The sequence below is a fragment of the Hyla sarda genome, chromosome 8 (genome assembly GCF_029499605.1).
Source record: "Hyla sarda isolate aHylSar1 chromosome 8, aHylSar1.hap1, whole genome shotgun sequence".
NCBI lineage: Eukaryota > Metazoa > Chordata > Amphibia > Anura > Hylidae > Hyla > Hyla sarda.
The window spans coordinates 96,988,933-97,008,551 of NC_079196.1; the positions used below are offsets into that span (position 1 = coordinate 96,988,933).

At 43.6% G+C, this 19,619-nt stretch overlaps 1 protein-coding gene across 5 annotated transcripts in view; it reads right to left on the reverse strand.

Annotated features, from left to right (window-relative positions):
* Positions 1-2,891: 2,891 nt before the first annotated feature.
* Positions 2,892-19,619, reverse strand: part of LOC130285220 (aldehyde oxidase-like) — a 113,561-nt gene continuing 96,833 nt past the window's right edge. For all 5 annotated transcript variants that reach the window (XM_056536549.1, XM_056536550.1, XM_056536551.1 and 2 more), the window contains 9 exons: positions 17,125-17,220; positions 16,837-16,965; positions 16,597-16,671; positions 14,108-14,160; positions 11,370-11,484; positions 9,537-9,602; positions 7,962-8,150; positions 4,990-5,157; positions 2,892-3,919 (listed from right to left, as the gene is read on the reverse strand). In XM_056536549.1, coding sequence (XP_056392524.1) covers positions 3,869-3,919; positions 4,990-5,157; positions 7,962-8,150; positions 9,537-9,602; positions 11,370-11,484; positions 14,108-14,160; positions 16,597-16,671; positions 16,837-16,965; positions 17,125-17,220 — 942 coding nt within the window. In that variant the 3' untranslated portion in view covers positions 2,892-3,868. The remainder of the gene's footprint in view (positions 3,920-4,989; positions 5,158-7,961; positions 8,151-9,536; positions 9,603-11,369; positions 11,485-14,107; positions 14,161-16,596; positions 16,672-16,836; positions 16,966-17,124; positions 17,221-19,619) is intronic.

Sequence of the window (19,619 nt, forward strand, 5' to 3'; positions counted from 1 at the left end):
ACAGTCCACCTCTTTAAGAATACAACCCCATTATCTAGATCAGATTTCGTGTGATGGATTTTCAGGTCACTATACATTATGCATAGTGACCACCCTCAATGTAGACCACTCTCTAGTGCAATTGTGGTTAGTCTTCTTAAAGAGGTTTCACTATACAGGGTTAAATTCTATATAAATCATATTACAGAACTGTTCTCCACCAAATGAATCATGGAGGGACCATACAGCTTAATCAGATTTTTCTTCTTTAAATGGAGATGCCCCTTACAGAATCGGGTATTTGTGAATCACATACAACAACATCAGGTTTTAGCAGCTTAACAAATGATATGTTATGATTGAATGATTAATTTATTAGCACCATAACATTTCCAAAATTTATTACTGTAATAGCTTTTTCCCTCTTACAGATTTGGATATTAGAAAGACCTGGAGATAAGAAGGGAAACCCTGAAATACGATTACCGGTAATGGCTAAATAGAGTTCATGAGGGAAGGATCTTTAAAAGAGGCCAAACTCAAGAACCATGGGCAACAGTCTGGGGTTAGTTGGGGGAAGAGCAGAATCAATGAGAGAAAATATTATTACTGAAAAAGTAGTAGATGCTTGGAACATACTTCCAGCAGATGTGGTTGGTAAATCCACAGTAAGTGAATGTAAGCATGCCTGGGATATACATATATCTATCATATGATTTAGCATCTGCATCACTGGACTAATACGGCAACTCAAATTTATCATATCTCTAGCCTAAGATAACAAAATAGAAAGGAAACAATATAGGGACAGACTAGATAGACCATGGGATCTTTTTCTGCTGCCAATCTTCTATGGGTCTATGACTTGGTATCCACTCATGGCCTATTTAAATAATCTGTTTTTAGGATAGGGTCACATTTAGCGTATATGCAGCATATTTCACGCTGTAAAAAATCTGCTGCATATTCTCTTATGAGCAGACCCACAGGGCTAGCCGGCAGCAACCCTGTGTGCACAGTGAGGTTTGGAGGCGGGCCTGTGCACCCACATGACTGTGACGCACCGCCTCCACACCTCAGTGCGCACATAGGGCTGCCTTGGATAGCCCTGTGTCTGCTCACTGAAGAAGACACAGCATATTTCACACTGTGCAGCAGATTTTGCCCACCATGAAAGACGCTGTGTATACGCTACCTGTGATATTACCCTTACAGTGTTTAGATTCATGAGGTCTTACTGGAAAATACTCTTTCCATGAAGTAAAACAGTCAAGCAAGAGAAAGTTCTCCTACAACTTAAAGGAGAAGTCCAATGCAAGATAACTTATCCCTATCCGTAGAATAGGGGATAAGTGTCTGATCGCGGAGGGTCTGACCACTGGGAGCCCCTGCAATCTCCCATACAAGATCCCAGCTCTGCTCTGCTAAGGTGACTTTCGCACCCATCACTGACCTAGTGAGAAACACACCCCCTCCATTAATTTCTATGGGAGGGGCGGAGACATTCATTTCTATGAGAGGAGGTGTGTTTCGACCAGTGAGAGTGCTTGGTGCAAAACCTCATTTCTGTAAGCAGAGCCGTGGTCCTGTACAGGAGATTGCATGGGTCCCAACACTGGGACCCCCCGCGATCAGACACTTATGCCTTATCCGCAGGATAGCCAGTGTCTTACACTGGCTTTCTTCTTTCATCACATTTATTGTAGTAGATAATGTAAATGTCATCACTTTAGCAAAGTTTATTGTTCCCATTGTTTACTGCTCATTCCCTAGGTTTCTGACTACCACCCTGCTCTGGAAGTGGTGGCTACCCTGTCCGGCCACCTTCTATGTGCGACAAGCTCATCACAGAGTGCTTCAGGCACAGTATCATCCACATTGAGATGGTTACCATTCACGCACACTTGCTTAACCACACGAAAAGCAACGTTCTTGATAGCCGGGCTCTACGTACCCCACAGCACTAACTTCCAACACAATATTAAGGTGCATTAATCAGCAGACAGGTAGGATATATTGAAACATCTTCTCACACCAGTCAGTAGGAGACCACTCAGATATATTCTTTTTTATTCTTTAAACTTCATATTTCACATTTCATGGTGTAGGATATAGATAATTTGATATAGCAAGATGAATAAAGCACATACCTTGGTCAGATGGAGAGACACGAGTACAAACCTGTTGCGCTACGTTTCAGGGGGCGTGTCCCTGAAACGTAGCGCGGCAGGTTTGTACTCGTGTCTCCCTCCATCTGACTGAGGTATGTGCTTTATTCATCTTTCTATATGGAATTATCTATATCCTACACCATGAAATGTGAAATATGTGTGGTATATGGTGTGATGCAAAGGGCAGATGGAATTACCCTAGGGGCAGATGGCATTAACCCCTTGTATTCGTGATGCCAGGGCGTGGTTTATCTTCAATACCACCCGAAGGTATACCGCTGGATCCTGGGCTAGGCACGGGGGACAATAATGACTCAGACGCCAAGTTACGGACAACGGTAGCTTTACTGAGGTTAGACAAGTGGAAGAGTCTATACAATTCAGCCAGGGCCCACGGAGGTGACCAGTGATTTAGGGACCTTACGGGCTTGCTGGAACTTGTAGTAGATGGGGTCAATTAAATGCAGGCCACGTTGACTTGACAAGTGATGACTGTGACTGACTTGACTGATGACTGACAATACTGAGACTGTACTTACTTGTAGCTGCAGACTGGACTTGGACACACACCTAGACTCATAGGAATAGGGAGAAAAATTGGGATGAGATCCGGCGCCTCCTCCGATGTAATAAAGATATAACAAAACTGCCTATATTTAAAAAAGGCTGTTTTATTGGAGCACCCTCCAATAAAACAGCCTTTTTTAAATATAGGCAGTTTTGTTATATCTTTATTACATCGGAGGAGGCGCCGGATCTCATCCCAATTTTTCTCCCTATTCCTATACGTTAGAACCGGACTTGCCAGTCACGGTTAGGGATGCAGAGGCAGCCACCTACCTAACGCCACCGTACGCTTGGATCTCGGACCAGGGATACCAACGGCTTCTTGCTATCTGAAGGCTTACAAAGGTGTTGTGCCCGCAGCACAACTAACCACGGTAAGGTGCATCTAACTCGCATGTACCCGTTTCTGCCTCAAACAGTATCACACTAGGAGCGCGCCTCTCCTTTTTCCTTTTATTTTCAACACACCTAGACTCGACTGCACTGGACAACCACTTAGCAGAAAGAGAATGAGCTAGCTCCTCCCAGGGCTTATATGGAAGAGACTAGCAGGGAGCCCATAGGCCACCCTTGGGTCATCTGGTCACTGATACCTCCTGGGTAACAATCACATGACAACCTTCTTAAAATTATAACACCTCTTTACAAATTTTATAATACAATAATTGGTGAAACATATGTACAAGGGGGAACAAGTGCAAGGGAGGCCAAGGGGACAAGAGTGGTCTCCTACTGACTGGTGTGAGAAGATTTTTCAATATACCCTACATGTCTGCTGATTAATGCACCTTGATATGGTGTTGGAAGGCTCAGGCACCGTACACCAGCCCTAGAGCCCTCTGATTGATGAAAATTGCTCGAAGCATTCAAAACTGCAGAATCCTGGTAAGGGCTCCCATAGTGCGCCAGCTCAGTGTTACTGTTATCTTAGTTTTTATATACATGTACAAAGATTACAGTGTACACTGTTTTACTCTCCCATTCTCGCTAATTTTAATGTTCCAGCCTGTACCCAAACCAAGAAGTGAGAGAATTATGCAGGGAACTGAAACAATGAGGTGGGCAAACACTTTTAGGAAATATAAACACAGAAACATAAAAATTACAAAAATATGAGAAAAACAACATGTATTGCATTACAGCAAATCTCTTTAAACATTGATAGCCCAAGGGACATAGGTGCCAGGTGCATTTCTTGGTATCTGCAACGAAGAAGGGATAAAAAGCTCAATAATAAAAAAGGACAGTGTAACAAAACATAGGGCATATATATATATATATATATATATATATATATATATATATATATATATATATCAGGGAATATATACGGAAATAGATGACAGACCCAGGACATGTATGTAGACACTTTGCTACAGTTGTACACAAGAGACTGTGTTGCAGTGTTTTTTACAATAATAGCTGATCTAGGTTTCAGGTCTCCATTGACCCCATCAGCTAATACAGTGGTCCCTCAAGTTACAATATTAATTGGTTCCAGGACGACCATTGTATGTTGAGACCAGAACTCTATGGAAACCTGGTAATTGGTTCTGAAGCCCCAAAATGTCATCCAAAAATAGGAAAAAGTGAGGATTAAAGAAAAATAAGTAGATAACTAATATAGATAAAGCAAATCCTTACATATAAAAGTAAGAAAGATCCGCTGGGAGCTGTAAATCACTGTCTATGTCAGTGTTTCCCAAGCAGGGTGCCTCCAGTTGTTCCAAAACTACAACTCCCAGCATGCCCGGACAGCCAAAGGCTGTCCGGGCATACTGCGAGTTGTAGTTTTGCAACAGCTGAGGCCACCCTATTTGGAAAACACTGGTCTATGTAGAGGACAGGAGCTTCTTCAGGGTCCAGTACAGAACACGCAATGTCCTAAAAAAAAAAAAAAAAAGGAAAATGGAGCCGCCCTCACCTGATGTCCAAAGGAGCAGCTAACCCTGGCAGAAGTAAAGAGTACAGAACATGTAATACCTCCCTGTACTGTAGGGGCGCTACCAGACGCCAGTCAGTGCATGCACTTTAGGAATACAGGGGTTTTACCAGAGAATGCCCATTCTGATAGGTCGGTTCTTCCAGCCATTGACACGTTTCACAGATTCCATAGCATTGTATGTTGAGTCTGGTTTCAAGTTACAATGGTCCAGAAAAGACTATTGTATGTTGAAACTATTGTATGTTGAGGCCATTGTAAGTTGAGGGATCACTGTATAATACTGAGATATAAGTGTCCCTGATCTGTGCTCTACAACCTGTTACATACCATATTGGTGAACTGGTCTCCACAGGCCATTCTTATCTTCTCTGGGGTAGCAGGACTGTTCAAAGTGAAGAGCTCTGACATCCCTCTCTCTTTTCGTGCATATGTTATAGCATCTTTTATAGCAAAATATATAGATGAACCCAAGAACAAAGCTGGTTCTCCAACACCCTGTAAAATAACGGCCAAGAAATAAATATATATATTTATTTCTTAATACACACAAAAACTGGTTTTAATGGATCTAAAAAATAATTTGAAGGCATGCCCATTTAGCCCTCCTGTCGCTAGGTCACATATCGCAGCTGAAAAACACAACAATTTACTTTTTATTAAATATCAGCCAACAAAGCCCTTTGTTCTTTACCAATCCTCAGACACTAAATCTGGCATCACCTTAGGCAAAAGAGAAGCTTTTTACTTAGTGTCATTCTGTACATGCATTTTGCCAGGTAGCTTTAAAAGGGTTTTCTGGCCTCTACATGATGCACAGAGCTGTCTGGTTTCTGCTCGGTTTCATTGTGAATGCCAACAATTCTGTTTTCTGAGTTATACCTCATCACATATATCCAAGAACTGAGAGGTGCAGTAATATTATTTCCCTACTATGGTCTCAGTGGCAACCCATCATAAAACTAATGGCTTGCCTTATGGAGGGTATGCTCTTCATTTTATATATATCTGGCCCATCCAATATTTTTACACATATCTACATTTAACAAACCTGCACCTTATATGACCCAAGTGCACTACCCATCCAAGAGTGGGGTATTATTCTTCAAGTTGTGTCCAAGCCTATATGGTCAGATCATTTTTGTGACACACACTCACACACACACACACACACACACACACACACACACACAGACAAGGGCCTAATGTTGTACAGTGTACTCTCAGGAATATAACACTTTGTTGCTTTGTGGACTTACTGTAATAATAAAAGTGATTACATATGTCCCTCTAAGCAATTTATAGAACTTTTTTTTCTGGCAATCTGCTGTTGTGTGCCAGAACAGAACATGGTTCTGTACAGTCCTTAAAGGGTAGCTCCCACCATCCATTTTTTTTTCTTTCTGTCCCTGCCTATTGCCCATCTATCCCCTCCCCCTCCCTGCCTTTACATTTTTTATTTTACTATATTAAAATGGCTTTTTGTCTGCCTGGTAGTGTGCTCACTACCAGGCAGACTTCCCCAGCAGGCGTGACGTCACTGATGCCTGCTGGGGCCGACACTTCCGCCCTTAGTTCACTATACAGGGTGCCTCCATCTGTTTCACCACTACAACTCCCAGATTGCCCTGACATCTACTGGCTATCAGGGCATTCTGGGAGTTGTAGTGGTGAAACAGCTGGAGGCACCCTGTGGTGAAAACAATAACTTTGTTAGCGCAGCAGTGCTACTCCGCTCCCGCTACAACCCCCCCACCCACCCCGCCGCCTCTAGTGCTGTGCAGCGGCGGCGCTCCCCGATCCCCGCTTCCCCCACCCCATTCCTCTAGTGCAGAGAGCAGATTTACCTATCCGGAGGATCAGCGCAGCAATGAGTGTGCGCGCTGCCTCCGGACAGGGTAACGGGGGCGGGGAGTGGAGCTGGCCAATGCGAGCAGCCCCAGCTATCAGCGTGCTCACTCTAGCCTGTTTGATTGAAGGCGGGAGTGAGCAACGCAGTGCCTGAATTTCGACTCATTGCCAGGCTTAAATGAGTCGAAATTCAGTAGTGACGTCACTGCCGAATGCATTCGGCCACTAGGAGGGCGACCCCTAGTGGCCGAATTTAAAAGTGATTTTAAACTGGTTTAAAATCACTTTTTGTAATTAAAGTATATTAGAGATATGTTGTAGTACTTAAGTACTACAACATATCAATTTTTTTACTTCAGGACAGTGCCCATTTAAGTCCCCTCAGGTAGGTCCATAGGGTTCTCCTGCAGGGTTCCCCCCTAAATCATATGGTATTATATTGTATTCTGTTGTATATAAGGTATGTAGATTTATTATAAGTATTGTACAGTGAATGTAAACTGTATATAAAGGTTGTTAGGATATCTACCCTGTATAGGACCTTCCTAAGGTCATGGGATATGTTATGTGCTGTGTAATCACATGATAAACCCAAAGTTCCATAGGAACAGGTAACCACAGGTAGGGAGCAGGCTGCATGTCGACCTAGTGCTGCTGTAATTGCCCACTGGCCCCTGGTTTTTGCTTATTACGCACAGGTAGGTTAGCGTTAGGTCCCGTGCCATCTGAGAAACCTTGGCGTTGGTGTGCGGGCTCTGGTGTGTCCTTTATATAAGGATACACTGGCGAATGTCTCAATTTTAACATCAGTGTTGAGGGATAGCCAATGTCATTGTATACATCTACCACAGTAGTGCACCTAAATTTCTGTATTGTATTATTCTAATTGTTACACATCCACACCGTTTATCTGGTGTAGGATTCTATTGTGGCACTTGTAGTCCGCTGCAGGCATCCTCCATTGTATGCATTTTTATGCTGGGGATCTTCCTTTTTGGCGGTGTCCATTGTGGTGCAATCATACCTTGAGGGCATTTGTTTGTTTGTTCACATGTACTTTGCTTGCTGTGGATTTCATGCATGGAAATCAGCCGGTAGTTTTCGGGTCTGAAATCCACAGTGATTCCGTGGGGTTTTTCTGAATGAAATCTACAGCAAGTAAATCACGTGTGAATGAACCCTTAAAATGCCATAAAGCTGTGTTTATCAAAACTGCACTCTGTTGGAAACCAGCCTTAAAACGTGTTGTGGGCTATAACATTAATAGCCTACACGTAATATAGACAATTGGAGGGTGTTCCACCACAATTAACAGAACAAAGTAATTTAAAGCCTTTGCTGGAGCATTAAACCCCATTAAATTGAAGCGGTGACTGGTAATACAGATCAGTATCATTTCCCTGAAAAAGGACGAAAGAGTCTCACAGAGGAGTTTACTGAGGACAACATACCTTAGAAGAGTATATGGCATGAGGGTTTGGGACATTGGTGAGCAGGGAAACGTAGAACTGTTCTGGGATGTCACAAACAGAAGGAATCTTATATTGAGCTGGGCCTCTGGTGTACAGTATGCCTTGAGGAGAGAATTTAAGCTCTTCAATCGTGAAAAGTCCAAGGCCTTGAACAAAAGCACCTTCAATCTGAAAATATATAGCACCACAAAAGCACACATATCAGAATAAATTGGCAGAGGAATAGGAATGGAAATTGGCGTCTGCTCCCCCTTGGATGGCTTCATTTAGATTTCTTTTTTCCCCCAATAACAACTGTCAATAGAACAAAACCTGATGGAAAGGGACTAACAGAAAAGTGAACACAGCCTATATGTATCACGTAGGAATAAAAATCATAACTGTGTAAAATGAAACATTTCTATAATAAAGAAAGTCAATATAGAAAAAGCAGGAAGCCTGGCACCAGTAGTATAGGACTCAATGGGTATGTATATATTCCTTATATGTAGGATCAGCATAGGAAGTAATACGCCTGCTAAGGGTGGTGCTCACACAATGCGGTATAGTCCATATAATGTAGATGAAAGAAGAGGAATAAATGGGAGCAACTCACCCAAGACCCAAGAGGAGGTGGCAAAGTCTTTACTTTATTGCATATCGTGCAGACATAGGTGCAAACCACGGGGGGGGGCAGATGTCACGGTGGGGGAGTAGCAGACAGTGGCGGGTCCGTATCGTGCTTTCAAAGCACTTCGTCAGGCCCCTCAAGGGGCCTGACGAAGTGCTTTCAAAGCACGATACGATGTGATATGATGTGATATGACAATATGATGTCACGCCCCTCCATTCATGTCTATGGGAGGGGGCGTGGCGGTCGTCACGCCCCCTCCCATGGACATGAATGGAGGGGGCGTGGCGTGACTTCACGTCCCCAGTCCCAGAAACCTGGAGGTTTCTAAAACTGGAGATTAAGCACCCGCATAGAATGAAGGTGCTGCAAGGAGATCGTGGGGGGTCTCAGCAGTGGGCCCCCCACGATCAGACAACTTATCCCCTATTCAAAATGTTTTTGCCCAGAATACCCCTTTAACTTTGTTCCTCCTGGCTGAGAGCTAACTTATTTACCTTTTTCCCAAGGAGACAAATTACCAGCAATACCTATATCAGAAGCCTCTCACACCGCAAACCTGCTCTCTAGTGATAAAGGGCAAAAAGCTGCCTACAGATGGCTCCTATTTTGTAATTGTCCTTAAAGGGGTACTCTGCTGCTCAGCGTTTGGAACAAACTGTTCGGAACGCTGGAGCCGGGTGCTTGTGACGTCATAGTCCCTCCCCCTCATGACAGCACGCACCCGCCCCCAAGGGGCCTGACGAAGTGCTTTGAAAGCACGATACGGACCGTGGCCCGCCGCTGTCTGCTACTCCCCCACCGTGACATCTGCCCCCTGTGGTTTGCACCTATGTCTGCACGATATGCAATAACGTAAAGACTTTGCCACCTCCTCTTGGGTCTTGGGTGAGTTGCTCCCATTTCTTCCTCTTCTTTCATCTACATTTCTATAATAAACTTACCTGTCCTATGTCCACAGCTGGGTTGATACTGGTTCCAATATCCATAACAATGTCTGTGCGGAGATTCTAGTAAAGAAACAATCATATACAAAATCTTAAACTCATATTTTCACTTCCTAATAGTCACCTTGTTTCTTATGTTGGTAAATGCTCAGAAGGTTTATGGTTTTATCCCTTTATTTCGTTTTTTTTTATTGAAAAGGTGACAGAGAAGGCATCTTAAAAGGGGTACTCCGCTGGAAAACGTTTTTTTTTTTTTTAATCAACTGGTGCCAGAAAGTTAAACAGATTTGTAAACGACTTCTATTTAAAAATCTTAATCCTTCCAGTACTTATCAGCTGCAGTACGATCCACACAAAGTTCTTTTCTTTTTGAATTTCCTTTCTGTCTGACCACAGTGCTCTCTGCTGACACCTCTTTCCATTTTAGGAACTGTCCAAAGTAGTAGAAAATTCCCATAGCAAACCTCTCCTGCTCTGGACAGTTCCTAAAATAGACAGAGAGAGCACTGTGGTCAGACAGAAAGGAAATTCAAAAAAAAAAATAACTTCCTCTGGAGCATACTGCAGCTGATAAGTACTGGAAGGATTAAGCTTTTTAAATAGAAGTCATTTAGAAATATGTTTAACTTACTGACACCAGTTGATAAAAAAAAAAAAAAAGAAAAAAACTTTAAACTTTAAACATTGTCTGAATTCAGCTAGTAACACCATGGAAAGCTCTCAAGAAGTTTTTATTTCTAAGTGTATCCAACAAGCAACTTGTTTCTTATAGTTTCAGAATTACTATTCATGTTTGACACATAACTCAGTAAAGTCAGGAAGAACTCTGCTAAACAGGTTTACTGGGTGAATGTTCTAAATAAATGTTACACATTGTATAATAAATGATATACTATTAAATGTATGTATTTCTATAGGCAGTCACAAATAGTCCCAATTTAGAAAGGCAATGAAATTATCTGTGACTACAGTGATCCCTCAACATACAATAGTTTCAACATACAATGGTCTTTTCTGGACCATTGTTACTTGAAACCAGACTCAACATACAATGCTACGGAAAGTCCAGATCTGTGAAACATTCCACAACTGGAGGAACTGACCAATCAGAATGGGCATTTTACTGGTAAATCCCCTCTATTACTGAAGTGCATGCACTGACTGGCTGTCTGGTAGCGCCCCCTACAGTACAGGGAGGAACTACAAGTTCTGTACTACTCCTTACCTGTGCCAGGGTTAGCTGCTCCTTTGGACACCAAGTAAGGGCGGCTCCATTTGGGACATTGTGTGTTCTGTATAGGACCCTGAAGAAGCTCCTGTCCTCTACTTAAACCATTGTTTCCCAACCAGGGTGCCTCCAGCTGTTGCAAAACTACAACTCCCAGCATGCCCGGACAGCCAACGGCTGTCCGGGCATGCTGGGAGTTGTAGTTTTGCAACAGCTGGAGGCACCCTGGTTGGGAAACACTGACATAGACAGTGATTTACAGCTCCCAGCAGATCTTTCTTTCTTTTATATGTAAGGATTTGCTTTATCTATATTAGTTTTCTACTTATTTTTCTTTAATCCTCACTTTTTCCTATTTTTGGGATGACATTTTGGGGGCTTCAGAACCAATTACCAGGTTTCCATAGAGTTACGGTCTCAACATACAATGGTTTCAACATACAATGGTCGTCCTGGAACCAATTAATATTGTAACTTGAGGGACCAAGACTTGCAATAAATAATCTCAGTATCAGCATAAAGACTGGTGTCAAATGTTCACCATAGATTTCCATAAGTAATGAAAGGTATAAAGGACGCATGGTTCCACGTGGCCTCTTTACCTTGTGATCTCCGGTCAGGCAGTCTATTTCAACCTCAGAACAAGCAGCTCCAAATACAAAGTAGTGAGCTGGGTTACCTTCTCCTTTTTCCCAGTCCATTTCTCTACCAAATCCCCTGTAGAAATCAAACGAATAGTAAAGCAGATCATAGATGATGGACACTTCTATATCTGACACCTGAGTCACTGGTCAAACATCTAGGGGGGGAGATTTATTAAAACCTGTGCAGAGGAAAATTTGCCCAGTTGCCCATAGCAACCAATCAGATCGCTTCTTTCATTTTGCAGAAGCCTTGTTAAAAAATGAAAGAAGTGAGCTGATTGGTTGCTATGGGCAACTGGGCACCTAATGTGTATAATGATCATATGTTGTCAATGAAGAGACGGTCCTGACATGTGTCGTTGGGGAATAGAGGGCATGGTGGATTTCAACTGTACAGATCTCGTTCTCAGGGTAATAAGCAGAGGTGTCTGGCAGCAGCCCTCTCCCTCTGTTTATTATTGAGAACACCTGCCTTCTCAGCTGGGGAGTGGGGGGGGGGGGGGATCAAGAGAGATAGTTGTCAGCTGAAAGACCATTTAGCCAACAGCTATCTCATCAGTATGGCCAGCTTTAGAGTGAGAGTTAAAGGGGTATTTCGGGCAAAAAACATTTTATGTCTGATCGCGGGGGGCCACCTGCTGAGACCCCCCACGATCTCCTTGCAGCACCCGCATTCTATGCGGGTGATGAATCTCCAGTTTTGGAAACCTCTGGGTTTCCGGGACTGGGGACGTGATGTCACACCCCTCCATTCATGTCTATGGGAGGGGGCGTGGCGGTCATCACGCCCCCTCCCATAGACATGAATGGAGGGGGCGTGACGTCACGTCCCCAGTCCCAGAAAGCTGGAGGTTTCTAAAACTGGAGATTCAGCACCCGCATAGAATGCGGGTGCTGCAAGGAGATCGTGGGGGGTCTCAGCAGTGGGCCCCCCGCGATCAGACAACTTATCCCCTATTCAAAATGTTTTTGCCCGGAATACCCCTTTAACTTTGTTCCTCCTGTCTGAGAGCTAACTTATTTACCTTTTTCCCAAGGAGACAAATTACCAGCAATACCTATATCAGAAGCCTCTCACACCGCAAACTTGCCCTCTAGTGATAAAGGGCAAAAAGCTGCCTACAGATGGCTCCTATTTTGTAATTGTCCTTAAAGGGGTACTCTGCTGCTCAGCGTTTGGAACAAACTGTTCCGAACGCTGGAGCCGGGAGCTTGTGATGTCATAGCCCCTCCCCCTCATGACAGCACGCACCCGCCCCCTCAATGCAAGTCTATGGGAGGGGGCGTGATGGCTCATAGGCTTGCATTGAGGGGGCGGGGTGTGACATCATGAGGGGGCGGGGCTATGACATCATGAGCTCCCAGCGCCTGCTCCAGCGTTCGGAGCAGTTTGTTCCAAACACTTGGCAGAGGAGTACCCCTTTAAAGTAAAGGACAATTTCTGTAAAGTTTTCTGCAATTTATAGCATGAATTCCTTACAGAAGCCGCTGCCCAACTTGCTATCATGAGGCGGTTTAGCCATACCTTCTCACCGGGAGAGAAATTTTAATCCATTGCTATGGCAGCAGTGAAAGGAGACAAACCTTGCCTACTCGCAGATGTCTGCTTTACTGATTGGCTGTTCTATTTCACCCTGTCGCCAGCATCAGGGGAAACTTCAGAGGTCCTGTTCTAGCAGTGTGCAAAGTCAATGTCAGACACATTAACAAGTCTTGCAAGATGACCAGGAATATTAGCCCTGCTGGGCGCCCATCTGTAGACAGTGGTTTTGATGTACTTGCCCCCATTAGTACAAAGTATGGTAATGGATAGAAGGGTATAACTCAACAAAGAGGGCAATTGTCATGCTGTAGGTTACGGTCACTCTTTTTTCACCTCAGGTCCTCTTTAAAGGGGTACTCCGTGGAAAACTAATTTATTTTTTAAGATCAACTGGTGCCAGAAAGTTAAACAGATTTATAAATGACTTCTATTTAAAAATCTTAATCCTTCCAGTACTTATCAGCTGCTGTATACTACAGAGGAAGTTCTTTTCTTTTTGAATTTTCTTTCTTCTCTGACCACAGTGCTCTCTGCTGACACCTCTGCCCATGTCAGGAACTGTCCAGAGCAGGAGAGGTTTGCTATGGGGATTTTCTTTTACTCTGGACAGTTCATAAAATAGACAGAGGTGTTAGCATAGGGCACTGTGGTCAGACAGAAAAGAAATTCAAAAAGAAAAGAACTTCCTCTGTAGTATACAGCAGTTGATAAGTACTGGAAGGGTTAAGATTTTTATATAGAAGTCATTTACAAATCTGTTTAACTTTCTGAAACCAGTGGATTTAAATAAATAAAACATGTTTTCCAGCGGAGTACCCCTTTGAGTAGAGGTGGGTATGGCTAAAAGGTAGAAATCTACTGTAGCAGGCAGTGCGCAATGCTATTTTCCTACAATAAAAGAGGGACCATGTTTTAGTCCCAGTCTATTCCTACAAGTACTCATGGATAAAACTTCATTTTTATTGTGTTACTAACATGTCATGTGATGTGAGGACACTGCAAGATTTTATAGTATATAAGTTCTTAGTTACTTTTATATTTGTGTTAACATAATGTAATTCTATATTAGTATATTATTTTTGTCAGCTGGCATGGCATGTTATTTGAAAATCTTTTAAATATTACAAAGTTGTCCAAAATACATCATATTTACCTGAAGTAGCCTGTAGCAGAGAGGCTTATCGACTGCAAAAATGCTTCATTCACCTGAGATCAGGAAAAAGCACTATTCAACTTTCCAGGTACTCTGATGCGGTTTAATATAACTATGTAGCATCTTTAGCAATGTTGCATGACATGTACAATTACCTGAATGTAACCTATTGATTTTTTAAATGTAACCTATTGAACATTATCTTTTAACCCAGTTAACGCTGTAACATTGAATCATGGCCTCACCTGTAATGTACAGAAATGTAAACACCATGTGAAGACAGTCAAGAGTATTTTCATTAGAGATGAGCGAACTTACAGTAAATTCGATTCGTCACGAACTTCTCGGCTCGGCAGTTGATGAATATCCTGCGTAAATTAGTTCAGCCTTCAGGTGCTCCGGTGGGCTGGAAAAGGTGGATACATTCCTAGGAAAGAGTCTCCTAGGACTGTTTCCAACTTTTCCAGCCCATCGGAGCACCTGAAAGCTGAACTAATTTATGCAGGAAAAGTTATCAACTGCCGAGCCGAGAAGTTTGTGACGAATCAAATTTACTGTAAGTTCGCTCATCTCTAATTTTCATACTACAGAATCTCTGCACAGAATTCTGCTCAGGAATTCCACTGCGCAAATCTAACATTAGTGTGAATGGGTTATCCATTGACCCATTCACACTGTGGGATTTCAGCAGTACATGGGAAAATGTGATGTTACTTTCCTTTCTGTTGAAATAAGCTCCCATTCTGCAACATTTCTGCTCTATTTACCATGGAGCATAAAGATGCATGTCCCAAGAGGAATTCCTTGCTTAATCTTTTAGTGTGAACATACCCTAATGCCATGTTACAGAATTTTCTCCAGTGCCCAGGAGCTTCAGCTACACCTCTGATTTCCTTAGTAAGGAAGGCGCACCTACAGTATGTGTATATAGTAGTTCTGCAGTTTTCTGGCACACCCTAGTGGTTATGTCATATTAATACGGCTTAAGAAGAAGAAGATTTTTTAGAAGAGTTAAAGGGGTACGCCGGTGGAAACCTTTTTTCTTTTAAATCAACTGGTGGCAGAAAGTTAAACAGATTTGTAAATTACTTCTATTAAAAAATCTTAATCCTTCCTGTACTTATTAGCTGCTGAATACTACAGAGGAAATTCTTTATTTTTTTTTTATTCTCTCTGATGACATCATGAGCACAGTGCTCTTTGCTGAAGTCATAATAATAATAATAATAATAATAATAATAACTCTTTATTTATTGTTGTCCTTAGGGGTATTTGAACCCAAAGCCCCAGCACTGCAAGGCAGCAGTGCTAACCACTGAGCCACCATGCTGCCCTTAGCATACATCTGCTATGCACGGTTGCTAAAATGGACAGAGATGTCAGCAGAGAGCACTGTGCTTGTGATGTCATCAGTGTTCCTCTGTAGCATTCAGCAGCTAATAAGTACTGGAAGGATTAAGATTTTTTAACAGAAGTAATTTGGAAATATGTTTAACTTTCTGGCACCAGTTGATTTAAAAGAAAAAAGGTTTTCACCGGAGTACCCCTTTAATCTCATTTTAAACAATGCCAGACATGTAAAATGTTGAGAACACACTTGGTCTTAATTCTGAGACCTGCTGTATTTAGGAGTTAGAAGCCAATGAAGGGCATAGCAGCATGACCTTTTCACTGACTTATGCAGAGAAAAGGTCAGATATGATTTACAGCCGCACACCTCACCCAGCTTTAACTTGCGATCGCAGCAGGTCTCAGGAGTGATACATATTGCGATCTCAACTTTTGATGTGTCTAGGTAACATGTCAAAAGTTGCTTAAAATGACAGTAAGGTCACACCTCAGAATTCTTTTAATTCATCAGGATTCTGCTGTGCTGTGCACACAGCAGAATTTCTGTGCCAGATGTTTCCGGCAAGGAAAATCCGAATTCCGTGTCCGCAGAAAGAATAAAACTGTTCATTCTTTCTGCGGACTCCGCACAGAATGCATAACCGTCTAGGAGATGGCACATTCCTGTGCGGTCCTAGCGCCAGTATATTGACCCGGCGCCCACAGGCTGTGGTAAGTCTGCATGGAGATTTTCCGTGCGGACATTCCAACATGTGAACATAGCCTAATTCTTTAAGTATTTTGTTGGGGGAACTATAGAAGTGGCCTTTGAATACATGGTCAATATTTTCCAACAAAAATTCTGTCACCTTTCAAATTCCATCTAAAATTTACAAAATTAAATATTCTACTGATAAACTGTATGAAATATCTACCTTCCAAGTCAGTCACTGCCATTGTTCCGCATGATCACATGACAAATGGCATTTTGCATTTGTAACTGCATGTGTCAGTTACTGCTACCTATTAATGACTACCTAAAAAGTATCACGTACTGAAAACTCTGCCTTTTTTTTACTGGCTAACAGGGTAAAATATTTTTAGCAGTCTAAGGTTGTTTTTTTTAGATAATTTTTGTAGAAAAAAAAATCACTTCTTACCCAGTCCTTCCATGAACCTTTAGGGTTTGCCTCTTTAATGGGTTCCAGACGTTGCATGAGTTTTTGGCATGCACTCTGTAACAACAAAGTCAATGATATAATGATACACATTACTACTACATATGACCACAAAATTATAATACAAGTATAGTACAATTTTGTAACATCTATAAAAGTATGATTCAGAGGCAATAAGCAAAAGGTTTATCCTTAGAAAAATACTACAATACGTAACATCACCTGCACTGCCATGCCATTCACATCAGTCCCTAAGGATCCTCCAGACACCAATGTATTGGGAACAGAAGCTGTGTTGGTTTCAACCACATGCACATTTGATATTGGGATCTGAAGTTCGCGACTTGCAATCTGAAGAAAGCAAAACAAAAATAAAATACAGGTTCATTTTACTTTTATTACAAACAGTTATTGAAAAAATACTGTGAAAAAGAGGTTCTTCTTCATGGATTTTAATATCATGTCTGCCATATAGATTCAATATGTGAGATATATAAATGGAAGGAGTACCTGTGTAATCTTTGTGTGGACACCTTGTCCCAGTTCTACACCACCATGACTGACCAGAACCGATCCATCCAAGTAGACATGGACAAGAGCAGCCGCCTACAACCAAGGACAGTATATGTTACACAAAATAGTCAGCATTTAGGTCATGTTTGGGTAATACAAAAGTTCTCAAAAATCTTGCTTTTCATTGTTACATTCTGGATCTATATGTTTTAATAATATATAAGTATACAGATGAATACAATGATGCTTTTATTTAGATACCATGAGAATCATGACACATTGGAACAAATTTTGCACTGTGGAGAACACATTAGCATCTTCCTGCTGAGGGAGACCGCTTCCATTAGGGAATACTGTTGCTGTAAAGTGGTTTACTTGGTCTGCAATAACCTTAAATTGTCAATCTCATTAAAACTAATTTTTGCTATTGCACTCCTTATGGTAAATTAAAAACATTTCTAATGTACTTTGTTTAAAAAATATTTAGTTTTCCATGTTATATTTGTGTTTAAAAAAGCTGCCACTAGGTGTCTCCCTACTTGTCCAGAGCACATTCCCGCCCCCATCTTTTGCAAAGACTTTGGACTCCTGCTGGCCTGGCAGAAGTCCAAAAAACAGGAAATGCTGAGGGGTGTTGTTACGCCGAGCGCTCCGGGTTCCCGCTCCTCCCCGGAGCGCTCGCTTCACCTCCTCCGCTGCAGCGCCCCGGTCACGTCCTCTGACCCGGGGCGCTGCGATCCTGCTGCTAGCCGGGATGCGATTCGCGATGCGGGTAGCGCCCGCTCGCGATGCGCACCCCGGCTCTCCTACCTGACTCGCTCCCCGTCTGTTCTGTCCCGGCGCGCGCGGCCCCGCTCCCTAGGGCGCGCGCGCGCCGGGTCTCTGCGATTTAAAGGGCCACTGCGCCGCTGATTGGCGCAGTGGTTCCAATTAGAGTTATCACCTGTGCACTCCCTATATTACCTCACTTCCCTTGCACTCCCTTGCCGGATCTTGTTGCCTTAGTGCCAGTGAAAGCGTTCCTTGTGTGTCCCTTGCCAGTGTTTCCAGACCTTCTGCCGTTGCCCCTGACTACGATCCTTGCTGCCTGCCCCGACCTTCTGCTACGTCCGACCTTGCTTCTGCCTACTCCCTTGTACCGCGCCTATCTTCAGCAGCCAGAGAGGTGAGCCGTTGCTAGTGGATACGACCTGGTCACTACCGCCGCAGCAAGACCATCCCGCTTTGCGGCGGGCTCTGGTGAAAACCAGTAGTGGCTTAGAACCGGTCCACTAGCACGGTCCACGCCAATCCCTCTCTGGCACAGAGGGTCCACTACCTGCCAGCCGGCATCGTGACAGTAGATCCGGCACTGGATCCCGCTGAAGTTCCTCTGCCAGTTGTCGCTGACCTCACCACGGTGGTCGCCCAGCAGTCACAACAGATTGCGCAACAAGGCCAACAGCTGTCTCAACTGACCGTTATGCTACTACAGTTGCTACCACAGCTTCAGCAGTCATCTCCTCCGCCAGCTCCTGCACCTCCTCCGCAGCGAGTGGCCGCTCCTGGGATACGCTTATCCTTGCCGGATAAGTTTGATGGGGACTCTAAGTTTTGCCGTGGCTTCCTTTCCCAATGTTCCCTGCATCTGGAGATGATGTCGGACCTGTTTCCCACTGAAAGGTCTAAGGTGGCTTTCGTAGTCAGTCTTCTGTCCGGAAAAGCCCTGTCATGGGCCACACCGCTCTGGGACCGCAATGACCCCGTCACTGCCTCAGTACACTCCTTCTTCTCGGAAATCCGAAGTGTCTTTGAGGAACCTGCCCGAGCCTCTTCTGCTGAGACTGCCCTGTTGAACCTGGTCCAGGGTAATTCTTCCGTTGGCGAGTATGCCGTACAATTCCGTACACTTGCTTCAGAATTGTCCTGGAATAATGAGGCCCTCTGCGCGACCTTCAAAAAAGGCCTATCCAGCAACATTAAAGATGTTCTGGCCGCACGAGAAATTCCTGCTAATCTACATGAACTTATTCACCTAGCCACTCGCATTGACATGCGTTTTTCTGAAAGGCGTCAGGAACTCCGCCAAGATATGGACTCTGTTCGCACGAGGCGTTTCGTCTCCTCGGCTCCTCTCTCCTCTGGTCCCCTGCAATCTGTTCCTGTGCCTCCCGCCGTGGAGGCTATGCAGGTCGACCGGTCTCGCCTGACACCTCAAGAGAGGACACGACGCCGTATGGAGAACCTCTGCCTGTACTGTGCTAGTACCGAACACTTCCTGAGGGATTGTCCTATCCGTCCTCCCCGCCTGGAAAGACGTACGCTGACTCCGCACAAAGGTGAGACAGTCCTTGATGTCTACTCTGCTTCTCCACGTCTTACTGTGCCGGTGCGGATGTCTGCTTCTGCCTTCTCCTTCTCTACAGTGGCCTTCTTGGACTCTGGTTCTGCAGGAAATTTTATTTTGGCCTCTCTCGTCAACAGGTTCAACATCCCAGTGACCAGTCTCGCCA